The sequence below is a fragment of the Eptatretus burgeri genome, chromosome 16 (genome assembly GCF_056783735.1).
Source record: "Eptatretus burgeri isolate ZD-2024b chromosome 16, Ebu_testis_v1, whole genome shotgun sequence".
Lineage (NCBI taxonomy): Eukaryota > Metazoa > Chordata > Myxini > Myxiniformes > Myxinidae > Eptatretus > Eptatretus burgeri.
In genome coordinates, this window is record NC_140976.1 from 37,463,185 (window position 1) to 37,486,845 (window position 23,661).

A 23,661-nucleotide genomic window follows, 5' to 3' on the forward strand; every position below is an offset into this window, starting at 1 on the left:
CTAATTTTCACTTCAGTGAAAAACTCACTAAAGTACTGTGGCCATTTCTCCAGGCCAAGGAGGTCACAAACCTGCTGAATACACATTGTCTAAACTCTAAACATTGTAACTCTTGGCAATTCAATAAAGACGATGCATTTCACAGGTGCACTGCAATTCTCTCTTCGTGCAGCAAATGACGACAAAAATAATTGAAAACCCAATGACAAGCCTTAATTGAAGTTTACAAAAGGTAAAGTGTGAAATAAAACTTATAGGATCAAGGATGGTGTGTGTGTGTTTTTCGTTGGTTGCTATCTACATATACAGGTTTCAGAAGGTGGAACAGAGTCCTCCCAGGACTCGAAGTATCTACCTCTGTGTTGGTAATATAAGGGATCATTCATGGGTCAAGCTGTGAAGTTTTATTGTTCTCAAAGTTTCATTCCGAGGGCTCTTTTCTGGATCACCAATGAGCCCTGGACAACTTCCAACTGTAGTTTGCTTGTAGTAATATTCTCAGGGATGGTTTTTAAGATCTCCGTGAGGTTCTTCTTTATCACTCCTGTTTCCCCAATAATTATTACTCGGACAATTTCTGTGCCCTTGGCTTCCAGGATCCTTTGACATAATTTTTGTGATCCTGGTATTTGGTCATTTTGTTGATTTCTGTTGATTATGCCAAACTATCAAAGCACTGACACCTCAATGAACAATGCCTTCTTTTCCTTTTTGTATCTAAGTGCTACATCCGGTCACAGTGCTTTGTTTTCAATGATCACTTTTGGTTTATGTTTCCATTAATTTTGTGAAACTGGAATATTGAAATTTCTGCAGATGTGCCAGTGGATGACTCTACATACCTTGTTTTGCCTTTGTGTGTACAGCTGTTCTGACATGAGATTTTTTTTACATCTTATATATTATTTCCGAGTTTGTGGTTTCGTGTCACGCTATCTTCGACTTTGTTCTGCACTCGAGTAACGTGATATTCGGCTTACATTATCTCAAAGACCATATGAGGTGCATGGTACAAAAAAGTAAATGAAATGGTTCTGAAACAGTGAAATCGTATTCCACTTACTGCATGAAAGTAAAATTACTACTGGTACTCTGCATCAGTTCCTTTCTCAAGCACACCCACCCCAACATGTCGCGCAGAGCGCGGGTTATGCTAGTCCCAATAGGAGGTGACTCGTGCTGTCTGTTTCTACCTTGCAGAACCTATACCTGCCCCTTCACAGATTCCTCGAACATAGGCCTCCTTGTCCACCCTCAGTGCATGTGCAGTTTTATGCCTCAGCTCCTTGAACAGCTAAGCTCTGCCACTAAGCCTGGCCCTGCAACTATGGTATTCAGTGTCCCTTGGGAAACAAAGTTCCTCTTCACCTAACGGCGGGTTCCAAGACTTCCACCAGCAACATAAAGGATGGCAGTCTTGAAGGCACTCCACAACTCTTCAGCAATTTCCACAGCACCCAGACCCCCCAAATCCCCAGCCTGTTCACAAACTCCTCAGCTCCCCTCTTATCCCTGAGCTTGGCAACATCCAGCCAAGGCTGGGATGGTGCCATTCTCCTGGATTTAAGCTGAAACTTCAGAGATTCCACAACAAGCCTGTGGTTGGTATTGAGGAACTGGGCACTCCGGTGGACCCTGCAGTTATGAATCATCCTCCAATGACCATCAACGAGTACATGATCATTCTCCTTTGCCGTATTGGTTCACATACAATTGTTCCTCTGCCTGGCAAGATTTTTCCTATTGCATATTTTGCCAACTGGCACTCCTCATAAAAAATGACGGTAAATAGACACCCTATTTTTGAAGGACTACCATTTGAAAAAAATCGGTTTGCTGGTTTGTGCTGTGGAGCCTCGCGTTGCAGACACACACACACACACACACACACACACACACACACACACACACACACACACACACACACACACACACACACACACACACACACACACACACACACACGGAAAACCCGATAAACTTCTCTCAATGCTCTTGTTTGACCACACCTCCTGAGCCACAAAATATTTTTCATAAGCCACGCCCACTTTCCTACGCCACTCCCACTTTAAATAATAAATAATTGGAGGTGGTGTGTGGGTCGTGGAATCGTTTACGGAAAATAAATAAACATATTATTAGAAATCTACAAAGACAGAAATGCCGGTGATTCCATTTATTTTGGATCCTTTTCACTTTGGTCAATAACGTTTGGATCGAGGAGAGATTGAAGGTGGAACGACGGTATAGTTCCTTACAAACACTGTATACACATCTTAAATGATGGTAAATAGACACCCGATTTTTGAAGGACTACCATTTGAAAAATAAAACCTCAATCAAAAATCGGCTCGAGTAAAATTTTCTAAATATCGCGGTGTTTAATTCCGAAATCTAGTTTCAAAACTGAAGGACAAGTATTGAAAATACTGTACACGGTTTTTCGGCCGCTGCACAGCAACGGGTGGTTGCTCGGTAACGAAATTGAAACACGCATATTCCCAGTATATATTCCACCTGTTGGCAAAGTTTCATCGAAATTGGTTCGCTGGTTCGTGCTGTGGAGCCTCGTGTTGCAGACACACACACACACACACACACACACACACACACACACACACACACACACACACACACACACACACACACACACACACACACACACACACACGGAAAACCCGACAATAAGGGATATCTAGCATAAATAGCGAATCCAACACACAGCCGGAAAACCCGACAATGAAGGATATCTCATATATAGCGAATCCAATAATTATTAAGAATGCACATGCTCACAACTCAATTTCGATATAAATTGAATGAAAATGTTCATGTTTTATGTTTTCGATCAGAGATCACATGCCTTGTGTGGCATTATTTTTTATTTATTTATTTTTTGTATACCTTGTCGAGGCTCGTATGAGAGCGAACATACATCACACAGCACAGCGAACACACAACTCAAAATGATATTGCTTCATGAAATGGACAGAATTAAGCAGGAATCAAGCCAATCGTAATCAAGGCTGTTTCAATACATCTATATCACTGGCACAACTCTGAAATTTTAAAAGACAAGCTGAAACACAATGGCAAAACTCATGGCACATAATGAAACAGTACTCAGAAAAACGGACACTGAAAATGATGTTTTTGAAGCCAGGGCATTCACGAACAAACAGCCCAACCGTGATCTTTGCTCACGCATACCTGTTGTATTGCAACCACCTTGAAAAAAAAATTAAATCTTTAAAATGTCTTTTCACACACATTTCCTAGAAATCTCAGCGAATTCCTCACATCCCAACCTCAGCTTTGCTCATCTTTCTGCCTTACCTTTAACAATATAAGCACATTTCTTCTTCAACCAAGTTCTGTCTTTCTTCCAATAAAGTGCATTTACCCATTTACATTTATGCACTTTATGAGAAGGATCTCACCATACCAAGGCTCAAAACAGCCAAAGCAAACTGTCATCCTCCCTCTCTTCTGTGGCACAGACTGGGAGAATAGAGAAAAGGTAGGTAGAGAACATTCATCCAATGGAAACATCATTCAACCTTTCATTTGAAGATTCAGGATATGAAACATGCAACATGTATTACAGCGCGTGCGCTGTATACAATTGCACCGAGTTTGAAATGTTCCCTGGCGTCGTCTACCACGTCTCCGGTGGGTCTGGCCCCCCCCCCCCCCCACGTGCCTCAAGACAGCCAATGACGGCCGTCCGGTAGATGCAGTGCGTAACCTCGACGGAAATGGCGACAATTGACGGAAATACCCGAGTATTTCAATGGAAATTTGTGAAACTAATGTGTTATATATGTGAAAACCATTTAATTTATTTCTTGACGGAAAAAAACGAAGAAACGCTCCCCTCATGTACGAACGAATGAACGAAAGACGTCATTTCCGTCCACCATGGCATTTCGTGCCGAACGCAGAAAGCTAAGTTCTTCTTATGCCATCATTCTCTTTAATATTAGCCATAAACAAGTGTTTCGTCATGCATTAGTAGTTGAAATTTACTTACAACAAGAACGAAAAAAAAAAAAACCGAAAACATCACGTGCAGGACAAGACCAATCGAGCTGAAGGAAACAATACTGTAACTGCACTGCTCCTGATTGGTCAAAGGACACCACGTGTGTTGTGTGGGCGGTGTTATGCACGAGGATTCCAGGCTAAGTTCTTCTTATGCCATCATTCTCTTTAATATCAGCCATAAACAAGTGTTTCGTCATGCATTAGTAGTTGAAATTTACTTACAATCATTCTTTTGCGGCCTCCTGCCACGCTGTATCGAACGATTTCATTCCTTCTGTTATATATAAAGGTGCTTATCACAATAATAAGATTTTTACATTTCAAATATTAAGTACGCTTTTAAATTGTTTTTCAACTGAAAAAGCATAAATTGCCTATTTTAACATTAGTGTACTCATTTGATTCACCACACGCGCTGTAATGAAGGATTTCACTTGTTTGTGATGTTTTCTGTTAAGGCCCGGTCACACCTTGACGTTTTAGCCAACGTATGCCGATTTTTGAATTTTTTTTCTAAAACGCTGGCACACGTTGAATACGTTATGGGTAAGTTTTGATAACATTGAGAGCACGCTGAAAAACACTGCCATACGTCGTTGTACGTTGGCTTTAAACGTTGTACTTTTTGGTTGTCCTCAAATTTTTTCATGCTTGAAATTTCACGACGTATGCCGGCGTATGACTCACACGTTCCGCTACGCTGGCCATAAGTTATATGCACGGTCTGCAATCGTTGACAGACGTCAACACATGCTACTTGTAAGTTAATCATAAGTTGAGACACGCCGAGGTAATGTTTAGCGTACCCGAAACTTATTTCTAACCGATGATTAACGTGTTGTTGGCACGTTACGCGATCGTTGCCACACATCGACAGACGTTACTTTTAAGTTACTCATAGGCTGAAAGACGTCGGTATAATGGATCGTCCTTGCGTCAGCGTCCACGGCCACGGCCAGGACACTTATTTGCAGCATTCTTCAAACTTTTCTTCGGCATGACGAGGATGTTCACACTTCGATGTCTAGCTTGGCTATGATTTCAATTGTCCATCGGCAGCGTCTATTTAAAATAGTCGAGTTTGAGCGTTTTAACACGTTCAGAAGAAACGCTTCATATTTCCAAACCCCAGCGTCAAAAAACAAAGGCGAGTGACAGCAATTTAAATCGTTCATTGTAAACAATGAAATAGCTGAGTGGTACCGTTTAAAAGTCGTTGAGTGTAAAAAAAAATCCAATTGTTGAGCGCAAGCGTCTACTTTCAATAGTGGAGATGCAGCCATTTAAATCGTTGAGTTTATCATTTAAATAGTTAAATTGTTAAACGCAAGGATGATCCATCATAACCCACACCCTCCCGCTCACACTCACCTTCTACTGCCAACATGAACAAACTACTACTAATACTAATACTAATACTAATACTAATACTAATACTAATACTAATACTGATACTGATACTGTTACTGCTGACATGGACATCGACTCAAAAAGGACTCGAAAACACTGTTGGGGTCCCCTTTTATGAGCAGCATTTTTATATACCAATTCCCAAAACCGCTGGGAACACATCTTTATATGGCAGTTGTAAGTTAGAAACACGTTCATTTATTTTTTTTTGTCGACCGGAAGACGTCATTGGAATACGTCTACATACGTCGATGTGTGTTGGGACTACGTAAAGAATTGGTTCAAAGCACGTCAAACATAAGTTAGAAATAAGTTTCGCGTAAAAAAGACATTACCGCGACGTGTTTCGACTTATGAGTAGCTTATAAGTAGCCTTTGTGGACGTGTGTAAGCGTCCACATATCGTGTGTAAAACTTATCCCCATCGCATGCGGAACGTGTGTCATACGCCGAGTACGTCGTAAAATTTTGAACATGTTTAAAATTTCTTGACGTACTCTACTTACTACGACGTATGATAGCGTACTTTAGCGTTGTACTCACATATACCAAACTTACTCATACCGTATTTGACGTGCCCCACCGTTTTAGACACATTTTTCTTAGGTCGGCATACGCTGGCAAGATCGCCAAGGTGTGACCGCGATGTTGACACTTCCATTTCTACGGCAGTTATGATTCGAATCGTTGTGCGTCAGCCTTTTAATAGGCTACGTCACGACATCGTCGGCGATGCGTGCAACGCACTATGCCTAAGTTAGACTATCGTTGGGCATCGGTTGTGAAGGCCGACAACAGGTTCAGCATTCGTTGGTATAAGTTATCTATAACACAACGAAACGTTCTGTGTCCGTTATACATAAGACCAAGTCGCTATGAATACGTCCGAATCTTTAAAAAAAAAACATCAAAAGTTCAACGTAAGCCAGCGTTTTACATACATTTTAATACGTTTCCATCGCTGGCTAAAACGTCAAGGTGTGACCGGGCCTTTAATTGATCGGTCATTTCTCGAAGTAACATACATTTCTCTCAGTGACTTAAATTCCTTCACCACTGCCAATTTGGATGGACAGAGAAGAACTTTACTTGCAAAATCAATGCAATAAATTCAAACTGATGCAAAATGCTCGGAAATACATCACCAACACTCTAGGAACAGTAAAACAAGGATGTCAAGGATGACATACCTGACCAATTTATTTGGTTCCGCCTTTTAACTGTGGGTTGCAAGCTGAAAAGTAAACAAAGCAAACCTCCATCATCATTCTCCTTCTCTTTCTCCATTACATCGTTGTTTTCTTCCTCGAGCACAATGTTCTTTTCAATATTTGCAACCAATGATTGTGTTGCGTCATTTCCATCACTTTGAAATTCTTCATTTCTTTTAGCATTTCCTCCATCCACCTTTGTTTCCTCTCTTTTACTATTTAAATGTCCAATGTCTTTCTTTGCTCTATTTATTTCCAATCTTTCTTTCTCACTTGGAAATTCTCTTTTGAATCCCTTTTTTGAATTCAAAGTCAGCACTGTTTCTTCTTCCATGCCTGTTTTGCTCAAAATTATTTTTTCATCACCTTGCAATCTCACTTCTGAAACACTTTGCACCATTTTCTCATTTTCCTTTCGTTGTTTTCTTTTGAGAAGTGATTTCTTTTGGACAAGAGATTTCCTGTTTTTTTCTTTTCCATAGCTTGGCAAAGGGAAGGATGAAAATTGGAGGGAGGGGAAAAAGGGAAAGGTAAGAAAGCTTGTGAATTAAACAACCCTTGACATGGCACGTAAATATATCCATGATATGCTTTGGAAAGCTATAATTATAGGGACTTTCTTGTGCCATCGATGTATAAAAATATTTCTATATATATAGTTTTTTTTGTACACAAAATCAAGGCTCGTGGAAGAGCTAGAACACAGAATGGATCAAGACGCAACAGAACAAAAGGAACAGTAGAAAGAGATAGGGGAAATATACAAACAGCAGGGTTGAGGGACAAAATAGAGGGGGACTTGGCAAATAAGAGGTCGAGATGAATGAGGGGTAGGTGAGAATGCATGTGGTGTATAAGATGGATACTGAATAAACTCTTCGGAAGGAAGAATTGGAAATTTGGAAAGAGGTGGGCTTGGCAGTTGGAGGGGGTGGGGGTTAATGGGGGTAGAAAAGAATCAAAGTTTTGGATTGGGGATGATCCGAGATGGTGGTGAACAGCTGTCTTGAAGACCTGCAGGGAGGAAAGAGGTTAAAGACAATGTGGAAGCTCGTTCAATGTGTTTCGGATTTTGGGAGTTTCACCAGAAGGGTGTTGCTGGTGGACCACATGTGCCCTGCAAAACCTGGGGGGGGGAGGAGACAAAGCACCAAAAGAGGAGAGAGTGCAAGACCAGAAATGAGGTGGAAAAAGACAGAGACCACCTACCTGCCTGTGAAAGCAAAGTGATAGGCCCAGAGACTCCGCTTCATCATGGGAGATTCCCTTAATCTTGAAGGCCTTTGTTTTCACAGCGTCAAGCTGAATAAGGTGTGAGTCAGGGGCGCTAGGCTGGAGGGGAGAACAGTACTCCATCAAGATGTGGATGAAGGCATTGCAGATGAATAAGAATAGGACTGGGGCCAGAACACTGCCTTTGGGTACTCTGCCACAAGAGCAGAGGAAGTCAGTTACCCAAGAGTTGAGTTGGCCGTGGATGCCAAAGGCAGAGTTTGGAGAGCAAGGCAGGAAGCCAGACTGTATTGAAAACTCAAGACATGTCTAAAGAGAGGCCCTGATCTCATGTCTGACATTGAGGGCCTCCACCATTGTCGGGAGAGTAGAAGCAGCATGTCCAAGGTAGAGTGACTTGTTCTGATTCTTAATTGATTATCTGAGGCCATTCGAGAGGACTTAATGTCCACTGCGATGATGGATTCCATGACCTTGATGATGATTGGAAGTAAGGTGATAGGTCTGTAGTTCAGGGGATCGGTTTTTGCAAATTTTTACCTCCGGCACAAAAGGTGGGTGGAGATTATGTTTTCACCCCCTGTCTGTGTGTTTGTCTGTGAACAGGGTACCTCAAAAAGTTGTGGATGGATTTGGACAAAACTTGGTGGACAGTTTGGGGGTGTGACAAGGACAAATTTATTAGATTTTAGTGAAGAACTGGATCCGGATCCAGATCCGAGAATTTTGAAGTGATTCTTCACAATTGAGAGATGGGGTCAAAAACGATATATTGCCGGACATCTCAAAAAGTTGTGGACGGATTCAGATGAAGCTTTGTGGACAGGTTGGGTAGGTGACAAGAACAAGCCAATTCTATTTTGGAGGGCCGGATCCAAATCCGGCCTTTCAGTGATATACAAAATGTAAACTGTTCAGCCTCGGGGAGGTATGCACTCTACCGAGTGCCGTTGTAGTTTAATGCAATGCAGTGATTTTGACTGATTTCTAAGCAGATAGAAGATTACCCGTGGTAAATGATAGAGTGAAAAGGGCAGAGGATGGGAAAGAGCAGCATCGCAGGTTTTTAGGACACATGAGATGATGTGATCTCATCCAGCTGTAGTCTGCATCAAGGGTTACCAGAAACTTTTCCACCTCCTCGGGTGCAAAAGACAGTGTCCAAGAGCAGTTGGGTGTGACTGGGTAGGGTGGGTACAAATGGAACCAAATTAGAGATAGGAAGGATATTAACAGACAAATTATTAATTTGAGGACATTGAATGAAGGAAGTAGAATTTGAAGTAGGAATAGCAATGTCATGAAACAAGTTCAAGTTCGTGTGTGTGTGTGTGTGTGTGTGTGTGTGTGTGTGTGTGTGTGTGTGTGTGTGTGTATGTATGCTCAAACCCTGTGTGTAAGCAGACCTGTGTGAAAGCAGGTGCACAGGAAAAGATAAAACCAAAAAAGTAAAAAAGTATTGATTACCCAGACTTGACAATATTGAACGAAAAGTTCTCTCTTGAAAACGGACATTTTGACACAACTTTTAGTCTTGGAACTACCATCTGGTTCAAATTCTGGTGGCCATTTTGAAAGAAGATGTCTGAAATAATGGAATCACCACTTTGTTTTGGATTTAAAAAAGTTAAAGCATGTGGAAAAGCGAGACCACAATAGATCAGGATGCAATAGTATGAAATTAAAAGTAGAAACAGAAGGAGGAAACACCATCAGTGAGGGTGAGGGGGGGGGGGGGAGTTGTGCCCAAGATGTTTGACCGGACCCTGGGTACCCCTAGCACGTATACAACTATGATTTTAACTTTTCAGATGTACACACATACACACAGATAATAATTTCTTTATTTTATATAGTAGGATTCCTTCTTTCCTCCTTGTACAAGTTCATCCACCCCACCCCTTCATTCCCCCCTCCCCCCCCCCACTCCCATACTCTTTGGTAGTTTGTGAACCTGTTGCCCTTTGCCGTTGAGCTCCATGAGTGAGATCCGAGACCCCCCCGCCCCCCAACCCCTGTGAATCCTCATACGAACAGAGTGATTTGCCTCAAATTTCAGAATGAAAGCGATGGTACAGGGAAAAGTGCCAAGCTTTGTGCTGTGACAGCTAATGCACCGTTGATGCTCCGTCTGGTTTGCCCGTTCCAGTGCACTAAGCCTGCTGCAAACTCCATTTTGGCAGGCCAGGCCAGACTCAGAACTCTGTACTGACTCCATACATAATGAGACTGCCCCCACCGAATGGCAACACTAGATTTACAAAGCAGTTGCTCGATATTTGTTCAAGATAAGATCATGTCATCATTTGACAAGGACTATGAAGCCCCATTATAGGAAATGAACATGTGTCGAGTGAAGGGATATCAATTTGAGCCACTCAGACCTCATAAAACTGACAAATTACCAAACGACACCAGCAAGCAAATGTGAGAGGGCTGATTTTGATACGAATAAAGGGTTTATTATTGTGGCTCTGAGGAGTTGGGAGCAATACGGAGTGGGTTAACATTCAAAAATAACAAATAAAGAAAGATGGTTTCCTTTCCATTTGGTTGGTGAAATATGTTGGGGAATGCCGAGATTTGAGTTTTAAACGGTAGTGCTCAGCACCCTGGAATGTGTGATTCTGGTACTGTCATTCCATGGAGAGTCAATTGTGTTTTTGATTTTAAAGTTTCTGTTGCAGTTAGCATAAAAATTACATGTTAAATGAACAGTTAAGATGAGCAGGATGGCCCAGCAAGGTGTTGGGTTAGTGGGGAAGTTCTTCATGGGGTTATCTGTACAAAGGTCATGTAGCTAGCTGAGTGCTCGCCTAGTTCCCAAGAGAGCCGGGAACTGCTGGTCTAGTGTGCATTGCGTCAGGCAGTTTGGATGAACTGCAAGTGAGAATGTATTGTATTGAGGCATGAAGAAATAAGAAAAACGCCAGAAATCGATTCAACATGAAGATGAACATTTATCACATCTCAATCCATGAATGCCTCACTTGGCTCCACTCACGACACCGTTATGTGTCGTGGTATGCACTACCATCTCATATGGTATGCACTGAACATAGTCATGTGATGCAATGTATTAAATTTAATTACATTACAATGAGGCTAGACTCCAAATCATATAGTGGCCTTGTAGAGCTAAAGCATTGCAACTGGAGGAAGGTATTGCCAAGCTCGAAATGAGAAGCTAAGGTGTTGAGAGGCTCTTTTAGCTATACCAGAGATGTACTTTTCGCAGCAGAGGTTTGAGCTGATATGCAATCCAAGCAGAAGCATATCAGAGAGTTCTTGCAAAGTTGAAGAATTCATAAGAAGGGTTGGACAAAAGGGTGATCTTGAGCTGGACACAGACAGCTAGTGAGTCTTCTTTGGGTTGAAAGTAACAAGCTAGTCATTTCCCCAGTTAATCACATTCGAGGTCCTGATTGAAAGTGGCACTGGTCTGGACATGGGATGGAAGAGACATAGTTCCTGGGTATGTAGTATACAGTGTTGAATAATCTGCATAAATGTTTAACTGTTAAAGAATACAATTAGGCTGGACATTGATATACAACAAGAACTTGTAGGACCCAACACAGAACGCTGAGAAACACTAGCATTTGTATTATGGACAGGAATGACTGTATGCCTGGTGTTGACTTAATGGTTAGGATGGTGGGCTTGGGATTCTAGAGTCCCGAGTTCAAATCCCACTTTGCTGTTGAATTAATACCAAGTGGGGTTGACTCAGCCTGTCATCCTTCTGAGGTCAGCAAAATGAGTAGCAGCTTGCTGATGTCCTGCGTTGGAGTGGTGATCCGTCCAGAATTATGCCCAATAGCTTAGGAGACGGCTTAGGCAGCACCAACACTCTGCACAGAGTATGGTCTCAATGAATAGATGGATGGGATGACTGTCCCTCATCTTCCAGAGAGATTTGATGATTTGCAAGGAAGTCAGATATTGTATCAAGCAATTGTCCAGAGATGCCACATGATTTTAGCTTATGGATGAGGCACTTGTGCCACACTTTGTCAAAAGTCTTAGAGATGTTGAAAGCAACAACCCTGGCTTCATCATGATGATCCAAAACCCTATTCACATGTTCAGTGATGAGGAATAGAACATCATCATAAGACTGAATGGCAGAAACCAGACTCGACATCAGTTAGAAGGTTGTGGGTTTTCAGATGAATCATGAATTGCAGTTTGATCAGGGATTCCAACACTTTGCTCATAATGGGGTGGAGGCCAACAGGCTGACAGTTGGAAGGATCCTGATTTTTTTGATGGTCTTTAAAGTTGCCATATATGCGCCGTCAAGAATACAAGATTTACTTTTAATATTTTGAATGGCAAAACATTCAGTGCATGTCATTGGAAAAGTTTGGAAGAGATGTAATGATCTACTCAGGTTGTTAGCAAAATGTAAAATGGTAGTAGTTTCGATTTGTTTTATTACACATACACACATCATCTTCTCTCATATTCTGAATAAGTAATACCACCAGTTTTTGCTGTTTTTAAAATTTATTAACTTTAAATCTCTATGTGTTACCTTTTGTGTTTCCGCCATGCAAGCACTGCTTTTGCTGCAATCTGGCATGCACTCAAATAAGGGAAAAGCACACGGAGACGTGCACGCTCTTGGCGCGTAAACTCCGGGTATGAAGGCACAGTCTGGAATCAGAGTGAGGAAGATGGAAGCACAAAGAAAGGGTGATGTTTGACTGGGAAGTAAACACCAGGTATGCTTTGTGGTAATGATGATGGCCATAAGAATGATGCCACAACCATCTTTACTAGCACAGCTGCCAAAACCTAAGGATCACATGACCAAATATGACAAAGAACGTCATCTACAACATAGCATGTGAACACGTGCACGCAATATTGTATACAGTACAGGGTGTCTCAATAATATGTAGACAGACTTTCCATCCATCCATTGTGACCATACTCTGTGCAGAGCATTGGTGCTGCCAAAGCAGTCTCCTTGACTATTGGATACAATCCTGGACAGGTCGCCACTCCGACACAGGATACCAGCAAGCTAGCACTCATTTTGCCAACCACAGAAGGATGAGAGGCAGAGTCAACCCCACCTGGTATTAATTCATTAACCAAGGGGGATTTGAACTCAGGATCCTAGGATCCCAAGTCAACCACCCCAACCATTAAGACAACACCAGGCATATACAGACTTTGTATATCGAAAAATACATCATTTCATCATTCTGCACAGCCTGATGGGTATACAGCTGTCTCGGGACATGAATCACTTCATCACACACGAGCGCCATTTGTTAGGTTCAACGAGCAACAATATCGCCCCTCTATCTCTTATTGAATTAATATTTCTGGAGTATTAAGGTCTGTATACATTTTATTAAGACAATATATGTATGCATATGTACAGATATGTATATATATATATATATATATATATATATATAAAAATATATGTACACACACACACACACACACACACACACACACACACACACACACACACACACACATATATATAAAAAAATTATATATCTATATATATATATATATATATATATATATATATATATATATATATACATATATATATACATATATACAGTAATCCCCCGTTTCTCGCGGGGGTTACGTTCCAAACCCTCCCGCGGTAAGTGAAAATCCACGATGAATGGACGCCTCCACAAAACACGTTTTAAACACATTTTCATCTCAATTAAACACATAAAGAAAACATTTGAAGCATAAAAATGCTTACTGTAAACTCAGTAACGTTGCAAAAACATTGTGATGGGCAGTTGCTGGCGTTGTTTCTTCATGGTGGTGAGGAGAGTTTTGGCCATTGTTGCTAAAGGCCCGGTCACACCTTGACGTTTTAGCCAGCGATGGCAACGTATTAAAATGTATGTAAAACGCTGGCTTACGTTGAACTTTTGATGTTTTTTTTTAAAGATTCGGACGTATTCATAGCGACTTGGTCTTATGTATAACGCATTGGTAACGGACACAGAACGTTTCGTTGTGTTATAGATAACTTATACCAACGAATGCTGAACCTGTTGTCGGCCTACACAACCGATACCAAACGATAGTCTAACTTAGGCATAGCGCGTAGCACGCATCGCCGACGATGTCGTGACGTAGCCTATTAAAAGGCTGACGCACAACGATTCGAATCATAACTGCCGTAGAAATGGAAGTGTCAACATCGCAGTCACACCTTGGCGATCTTGCCAGTGTATGCCGACCTAAGAAAAATGTGTCTAAAACGTTGGGGCACGTCAAATACGGTATGAGTAAGTTTGGTATACGTGAGTAGAACGCTAAAGTACGCTATCATACGTCGTAGGAAGTAGAGTACGTCAAGAAATTTTAAACATGTTCAAAATTTTACGACGTACTCGGCGTATGACACACGTTCCGCATGCGATGGGGATAAGTTTTACACACGATATGTGGACGCTTACACACGTCCACAAAGGCTACTTATAAGCTACTCATAAGTCGAAACACGTCGCGGTAATGTCTTTTTTACGCGAAACTTATTTCTAACTTATGTTTGACGTGCTTTGAACCAATTCTTTACGTAGTCCCAACACACATCGACGTATGTAGACGTATTCCAATGACGTCTTCTGGTCGACAAAAAAAAAAAATGAATGCGTTTCTAGCTTACAACTGCCATATAAAGACGTGTTCCCAGCGGTTTTGGGAATTGGTATATAAAAATGCTGCTCATAAAAGGGGAACCCAACAGTGTTTTCGAGTCCTTTTTTGAGTCGATGTCCATGTCAGCAGTAACAGTATCAGTATCAGTATCAGTATTAGTAGTAGTTTGTTCATGTTGGCAGTAGTAGGTGAGTGTGAGAGGGAGGGTGTGGGTTATGATGGATCCTCCTTGCATCCGCGTGTCCACGGGTAGGAGACATCTTTGCACCATTGTTCGAAGTTCTTCGCGGCTAATTTTTATGGGGCTTTTTCAAAAATGAGCTATAGCTTGTTTTTACGATTTAGGTATATTCATAACGGGTTGGAAAAATGCACAATGAACTAATAATGTGCATAGAGCGCTTTGATTACTTATAGATACGATATACCAACGAATAATTATCGTGAAGCCGGCGTTCACAAACTATGCCCAACGATAGCCTAACTTATCCATATCGTGCGGCAGTTTATCTTTGCCGGTGACGTGGGGTTTGCTATTCATAGGCTGCCACTCAACGATTTAAATGGCTGCATATCCACTATTGAAAGTAGATGCTTGCGCTCAACAATTGGATTTTTTTTTACACTCAACGACTTTCAAACAGTACCACTCAGCTATTTTCATTGTTTACAATGAACGATTTAAATTGCTGTCACTCGCCTTTGTTTTTTGACGCTGGGGTTTGGAAATTTGAAGCGTTTCTTCTGAACGTGTTAAAACGCTCAAACTCGACTATTTTAAATAGACGCTGCCGATGGACAATTGGAATCATAGCCAAGCTAGACATCGAAGTGTGAACATCCTCGTCATGCCGAAGAAAAGTTTGAAGAATGTTGCAAATAAGTGTCCTGACTGTGGCCGTGGACGCTGACGCAAGGACGATCCATTATACCGACGTCTTTCAGCCTATGAGTAACTTAAAAGTAACGTCTGTCGATGTGTGGCAACGATCGCGTAACGTGCCAACAACACGTTAATCATAGGTTAGAAATAAGTTTCGGGTACGCTAAACATTACCTCGGCGTGTCTCAACTTATGATTAACTTACAAGTAGCATGTGTTGACGTCTGTCAACGATCGCAGACCGTGCATACAACTTGTGGCTAGCGTAGCGGAACATGTGAGTCATACGCCGGCATACGTCGTGAAATTTCAAGCATGAAAAAATTTGAGGACAACCAAAAAGTACAACGTTTAAAGCTAACGTACAACGACGTATGGCAGTGTTTTTCAGCGTGCTCTCAATGTTATCAAAACTTACCCATAACGTATTCAACGTGTGCCAGCGTTTTAGAAAAAAAATTCAAAAATCGGCATACGTTGGCTAAAACGTCAAGGTGTGACCGGGCCTTAAGCGTTCAAGTGAGAGGCCTTCGTCGTCGTGCTCCTGCGATGGATCAGATTGTTCCTCCTCCTCCTCCTCGCATGCAGACTTCGTAAGCTCAGCCAAATCCTCGTCCGTTAATGGGTCAGAGTTGGTTTCGATGAGGTTATTCACTTCGTCGTGCATCATGTCGTTGAAGCCTCCTCCTAGAATCTTCGCCAGCTTGACCGCCTTATCGATTGCCGAATGGTGAATTTCGTCTGGAGAAAAGGCCTTGTATTCGTGGACGCATTCTGGCCACAGCTTCTTCCAACAGGCGTTTAAGGTTTCTTTTTTTCATTTCTTGTAGAGCCTTCTGAATTATCTGGAGACACGTTGCTATCGTGAAATCACACCAATACGCCCTCAGAGAAAAATTGTCGTCGGAATCCATGGCCTCCATGAGGTGCTGCAGTGCGTTGCGAATGTAAAGCGCTGATGTTGGCTTCGTCCTTCTTGATGTAGCGTATGGTCGATTCATTCAAACCGTAATGGCGCCCAACCGCGGCAAAGGTTTTTCCGTTCGGCGGCATCGTAGGGCTTGGAGAAAAAAACGTAGAAAATATCTGTCGTTCACAAGCGAAACACTCAAGACAGTGAGAGTGCGCCTCGTGGGCAGCAGCCAATCAGCGCCAAGGAGAAATGAATAGCGCGCTCTCTGTCTTTGTCTCGTGCGTTGTGTCGACAAACATACAAAAAAAGTTTTGTTTGTTTTATTATGAAGATACTTTCGAGCGCCACGCGTTATAATTTATTGCTTATATAATTTATATTTTATACATTATTACCGCGATGTACCGGGGGAATCCGCAGAAAAAATTAGTTACGTTCCAAGGGAAAACCCGCGATGAACCGGGGGCACGATAGGTGAACCGCGATGAAGCGGGGGTTGACTGTATACACATATATATGTATATATATATATATATATATATATATATATATATATATATATATATATATATATATATATATATATATATATATATATATATATATGTATTGGCCCCATTAATCCACCCCATACCCACATCATTCATATTCCCTGCTTTCCTTCCTGAAAGTCCCTGTGTACCCCGCCCCATCCTTCTCCCTTCCACAGATCTCCTCATGTGTCTATTCCCCACTGTTTTGTGCTTCCCTCTCCTGTCCCTCTTGTCTCCTGCTCCCCTTGTTATATGTTCTGTGTATTAGCTCTTATACAAGCCTTGACATTGTGTATATTAAAAATTATAATAATAACAAAAGAGCATGGACAATCCCCATAGGTTGTCATCCATGGGGAGAAGAAAATTCCTCCTTAGCAAATATTCCACTGAGAAAGGCAGCAGCATTGTTGTTATGTCACTGGTACCCAGAGCACCCCAGGAAATGACGGCACTTACCCCAAGCTCAGTGGCTGGGTTTGGCTCGTCTAACAGTCCTTCGTTGTGTATCGTGTAATAGTGTGTGTATGTGTGTATGTGTGTATGTGTGTGTATGTGTGTGTATGTGTGTGTATGTGTATGTGTATGTGTATGTGTGTGTGTGTGTGTGTGTGTGTGTATGTGTGTGTGTGCGTGTGTGCGCGCGCGCGCGGGGGGGGGGGGGAACTCCACTACGAGCCTCAGATCCTGCTCAGAACGTTTTAAGGTATGTTAAGTGCAGCAGGACATGTACGTTTTATTATGTCGGCATTTTATTTCTTAATAAATGTGGACGGTCTCATTCAAGAATTCAAACAGCTCGGTCAAATATTTATAGAATCGTCAATTCAATTTGAAATTTGATATCAAATCTCAAATTGGTGACTATTTATGTGAATAAATCAAATTAATTAAAATGGTAAAAAAAAAAGCATTAAAAGCAGTTTTCCTTGCACCACAACCACTTCGACCAGAAAAATACCACTTAAGACCCCCTTCACATTCATTTTCTCAGAAAACGGAGCACAAGCAGCCATAGAGTGCTCAGAATACAACAAAGAGCATGCAGACTCCAATTAATACAGCATTAGGCTATAAGAGCATGCAGACTCCAATTAATACAGCATTAGGCTATGAATGTCATAGCCCCATGACATATTGATTGTATGACCCAAAAGGTAGAAGCAGTCATTCTCCATTCCATTGCCAAAGAAAGGAGATGAAAGACAATGTTCAAATCACCGAACCATTGCCTCGATTTCACATGCCAGTGAGATATTACTTAAGATCATTCAACACGGAATATAAGAAATGCCCGGTTTCGGTTTCCGGGTTTCCGAAGCAGGTTTCCGAGTTTACAAGCAGGTTTCCGAAGAGGAAGAATTAGTAGGAATCAAATCACAAAACTGAGGTGAATAACGACAACCCAAAGCAATATCAAAGAAAGGTGTATGCTATCTCTGTTTTATAGATTAGAGAAAGCTTTCAATTGTGTTGATCATGAAATGAAGTGGATTATGTTGAGATAAATTGGGATGCCGGAGCACCTGATATGTCCGATAAGCCTGCACGTGAAATGCGAAGCTACAGTAACAACGGAGTATGGAGAGACGGAATGGTTTGGAATTGCAAAAGGAGTCAGACGGGGGTACATTCTCTTCCCTTACTTATTCAATCCGTATAATGAGTACATGATGAGGAAATCAAAGAACGATGAAATAGTGGCTGGAGTCAGGATTGGAGGAAGACGTATCAACAACCTAAGGTATGTTGACAATTCCACTCTGTTGGTTGAAAGTAAAGAGGACTTGATGAAACTGCTGCAGAGAGTGAAGAAGGAAAGCGAAAAACCTGGTCTTTATTTAAACCTAAAAAAAAAAATAGAATAAAATCTTGTGAACTGAGAAGATCGACGTGTTCACATTGGGAGACGATCAGGTTTAAATACGTCGTGGAAAGTTTCATCTTCCTGGGTTCTAAGGCTGAAATGAATGGAGAATGTAGAGAATAAGCTAATAGACAGTTGGTGTTGGGTAGAACAGTTATGTCAGGATTGACAAAGATCTGGAAAGACAAAGATGTGACAAAACAAACCAAGAGGAGGTTGATGAATACTATTTGTATTTCCAGTTTCAATGAATGTATGGATGTGAGTGATGGACAGTGAAAAAGAGAGAAAGGAAGAAGATTGACAGAAGTGTTTAAATGTGCTGTTGGAGAAATAATGTTTAAAAATCCATGGACTACAAGAACAACAAATAAGTCAGTGCTTGAATAAACTAGAACGGAACTCTGTAGAGTGTATACCTCCACCAGGCTGAATGGTTTACGTTTTGTATCCCACAGATCTGCATCCATACTTTAACCAAAATCTAATCGGCTTGTTCTTGTCACCTACCCAATCCATCCACAACGTTTTGTCGTCATCATGCTATATATCGTTTTTGGTTCCCTCTCTCAATGGAGAAGAATCAATGAAAAAAATTTAAAATTCTTGGATCCAGATTGAGATGTTTACGAAAATCTAATCAATTCGTCCTTGTCACACACCCAACCTGTCCACCAAGTTTCACCCAAATCCGTCCACAACATTTGGAGATATCCTGGTCATAGACGAACAGACAAACAGGGATGAAAACAATCTCTGTGCACCTTCGGCGGCGGTGGTTAATTAGACCATCATGTATCCTGGTGTTGGCCCAGTGGTTATGGTGGCGGCTTGGGATCCTCGGGTCCTGAGTTCAAGCCCCGTCGGCCGCTGAATTAATACACCAGGGGGTTGACTCAGCCTGTCATCCTTCAGAGGTCGGCGAAATGAGTACAAGTTCCAGTGTGTGTACCGGTAGAGGGGCACTGCATCAGCGACACAGTCACACTTCAAGAAATGATAGCTGCCATACGACCACCAGACCACCATGTACATTAGAAGCGTTGATGCTGAAACAAAATTAACCGTCTTTCTTTGGACACATCATGCAAGCAGTCAAGGGAAGTCTGGAGAAATCAACCATGCTGGGTGTAGATGAGGGAAGAAGAGGAAGAGGAAGAGCTTGTACGTACTAGATGGATGAAGTAAAGTCTGCACCGAAGCCGTCTCTGCCCGAGATTCGGGAAGCAGTGCAGGACACGGATGTTTGGAGGAATCTGATCATGAATTTCGTCGGGGGTGTTCTGTAAGCAAGCACTGCAACGGAACGGAGAGCTCGGCACCGCTTAACAACATGGCGGTCTCCAAGGTAAACCAGCGTTGTCGCGGTACTCGAACCAAAAACGCATTAACAGGCCGTCATTTCCCCTTTTAATCGATCATCTTGGGAGAACAACCTCCCCAAAAACGAATTGATTGGCTCACCGCTTGCCAAAAAAAAGGGGTTGATACGGAACGGGAGGCTTGGTAAGCGATAGCAAGCTGCTTGCTAAAAGAACTCCCCAGAAATCGGACATGACTTGACAGAACTTGATAACGATATATATCTCTATATCTAAATATATATTCTGGTTAATAATATATCCCAGAAACCTTTTATACATCCCGTGCAAGGTGATGGAACAGCGAAAAGCGGGAACACAATCGATTTACCTGAGAACCGCTTTGCGTCATGACGAGGTTTCCACGGCAACGTCAATGTCACGTTCGGAACACGAAGAGACGGTTCATTCATGCGCCGTGGGTTGAATATTTGTGGTGAAAAACAATTCACCGTACTTTAAACAAGACGCAAATAATAATTTTAAATGTCTTCAGCTGGTGACTTGAAACCTTTACAGAAAGTGGGTTACTGTTGGGAACGCTATTTATACACCGCCTGAATGATGACGCATTTTAAGCGTTGAGAGGTGAGCGATGAAACGCAGGTGGGAAGAGACTTAAATAAAGAAATTAATGTACAAATAAACGAATATATCGACACTCCTTCACTCCAAAACTCCTTCACTCCTGCACTCCTACACTCCTACACTCCTTCACTCCTACACTCCTTCACTCCGCCACTCCTTCACTCCTACACTTCTACACTCCAAGACTCCTTCACTCCTACACTCCTGCACTTCTACACTCCTTCACTCCTACACTCCTTCACTCCAAACTCCTTCACTCCTGCACTTCCACACTCCTTCACTCCTACACTCCTTCACTCCAAAACTCCTTCACTTCTACACTCCTTCACTCTTACACTCCTACACTCCTTCACTCCTACACTCCTTCAGTCTTACACTCCTTCACTCCTTCACTTCTACACTCCTTCACTCCTATACTCCTTCACTCCAAAACTCCTTCACTTCTACACTCCTTCACTCTTACACTCCTACACTCCTTCACTCCTTCACTCTTACACTCCTACAATCCTACACTCCTTCACTCTTACACTCCTTCACTCTTACACTCCTTCACTTCTACACTCCTACACTCCTTCACTCTTACACTCCTTCACTCTTACACTCCTTCACTTCTACACTCCTTCACTCTTACACTCCTTCACTCTTACACTCCTTCACTCTTACACTCCTTCACTCTTACACTCCTTCACTTCTACACTCCTACACTCCTTCACTCTTACACTCCTTCACTCTTACACTCCTTCACTTCTACACTCCTTCACTCTTACACTCCTTCACTCTTACACTCCTTCACTTCTACACTCCTTCACTCCGACACTCCTTCACTCCTTCACTCCTTCACTCCTACACTCCTTCACTCCTACACTCCTTCACTCCTACACTCCTTCCTCTTCAGTCGACAAAGAACGTTGACCCAGGAGGAGGTCGTTCGGTCAATTAAAACACCAACACCACATTAAATATAAACATCCATCTATCAGGCTACAGAGTTCAAATTTCACTGAAAGGGGGGGGGGGGCTCACTGAACTATTAATGGATGGTGCAGGTGCAGGTGTTAAATTTTGTCTATTAATTCCGTACGATTGGAATTTTGACGCTTCAGACTGCTGAGACCCCTTCGATCTTCGAAGACCCTTTAAGACCCTTAAGACCCAGAGTATCCAAAAGACACAAAAGATCCCGACAAAAGACCCAGAGGACCAAAAAGACCCAGAGGACCAAAATGACCCAGAGGACCAAAACCACCCAAAAGACCCCGACAACCCAAAACACCCTGATGACCAGAGGTATTTGTAGAGTATTTGGCACCTGAGGCAGACCCTCCCTTGGGCACCCCCCTTACCCTCCTCTGAGATGAATAATTAAAAAAAAATGAAATGCGCAGAAAACATACATTTCCTGTTTGTGGTGTATTTACAGCCTTGTGTATTGATATGCAATGTGGAATAAAGTAGTTCCTGGTCCACCATTTCCCGTTCCTGTCACTCCACTTCCTGTTCCTGTCCCTCCATTTCCCGTTCCTGTCCCTCCATTTCCCGTTCCTGTCCCTCCATTTCCCGTTCCTGTCCCTCCATTTCCCGTTCCTGTCCCTCCATTTCCCGTTCCTGTCCCTCCATTTCCCGTTCCTGTCCCTCCATTTCCCGTTCCTGTCCCTCCATTTCAACTATGCTGAGCTGCTTTGCAAGTCCAAGGCCCGTTGAGCTTCACTGGAACAGCAAGACAATGTTGGGGCCTGGAGCGACGAATCTGTGGAACTCGGACTGTGAGTGAGCGCCATTTTTGTTGTGCCTCAAAGATATGTCTGGCGATATAAGTTGCATCGATCCATTTGATGAAGGGCGGGAAGACTGGCTGGCATATTCGGAGAGGCTGGAGAAGTATTTTCTGGTGAATGGCATTGCTGGTGAAAGGTAAGTGCCAACATTTCTTAGCGAAGTTGGCAGCAAAATGTACGGGCTGTTTCGGAATCACCGCACGGACAAGCCGTGCACAAAACATTGTGGGGAATTTGTGAAAATTCTCCAGGATCATTTATGCCCAAAACCCAAAGCACAGTGATTTTGATTCCACAAACGTGATCAGCATGATGGAGAGTCAAACTGTGATTTTGTGGCCGAGTTGAAAAGGGTGTCTCAGCACTGTAACCTTGGTGACAATCTAAATGACACATTGTGAGACAGGCTCGTCTGTGGATTGACGAGTGAGAGTATTCAGAAGCGCCTGTTGTCGGAAAGTGAGCTTCGTTTCCGGAAAGCTGTCAAACTCAAGATTGCCATGGAAACTGCTGCAAAAGACTCTGTGGCGTTACGGAATAAGGGAGGACCCAAGGTCCATAGGATGACTACTCGGCCTGGGACCACGCCTTCCAGGTCGTCTGGAGCCCAGAATGATGGAAATTACAGGGGGTCTTGTTTCCGATGCGAAAGGAAACACCACCCTGATACTTGTTATTTCCAGCACGAGGAGTGTTGTAACTGTCACTTGAAGGGTCATTCTGCAAGAAGATGCCGGAAGCCTTGTAAGAAAACGAACACAAATGTACATACTGTGAGTCGTAGCAACAGTAACAGTGACCAGGAAGACTCGCTTGGAGCTACCATTGGAGCCAACCATGTCAACAAGCTCGATGTCATCTGGAGTCACCTTAAGGTGGCGGGGAGAAATCTACTTTACGGAGTTGGACATTGTCTCGGCAGTCTCCGTCATTTCATTGTGCGAGTACTCTAAACTGTACAAACATCTGAGACAAGAACACTGCAGCTGTACTTCGTACTTTCATCGGTGAGCAAATTAAACCAAAAGGCAAGCTATGTGTTCTGGTACAGCACAATCAGCAATCCGATGTGCTGTATTTGTATGTTGTGGACACTCGGGGCCCAGCCTTGTTGGGAAGAGACTGGCTGCGGAAGATTAAGCTCGACTGGCACACTGTCAAGTCAATACATGTCAACTCT

The 23,661-nt window shown here is 42.4% G+C and overlaps 1 protein-coding gene across 2 annotated transcripts in view; it reads right to left on the reverse strand.

Moving 5' to 3' along the window:
• LOC147010869 (uncharacterized) overlaps positions 1-20,851 on the reverse strand; it is a 60,311-nt gene extending 39,460 nt beyond the window's left edge. The window contains exons 1-4 of one of the 2 annotated variants that reach the window (XM_085860657.1): positions 20,450-20,851; positions 12,442-12,563; positions 6,648-7,150; positions 2,956-3,501 (exon numbers count right to left, since the gene is read on the reverse strand). In XM_085860657.1, coding sequence (XP_085716783.1) covers positions 3,452-3,501; positions 6,648-7,150; positions 12,442-12,563; positions 20,450-20,470 — 696 coding nt within the window. In that variant the 5' untranslated portion in view covers positions 20,471-20,851 and the 3' untranslated portion in view covers positions 2,956-3,451. Of the gene's footprint in view, positions 1-2,955; positions 3,502-6,647; positions 7,151-12,441; positions 12,567-20,449 lie in introns of those variants that run through there. The other variant, XM_085860656.1, reaches the window with a different exon arrangement.
• Between the last annotated feature and the right edge of the window lie 2,810 nt (positions 20,852-23,661).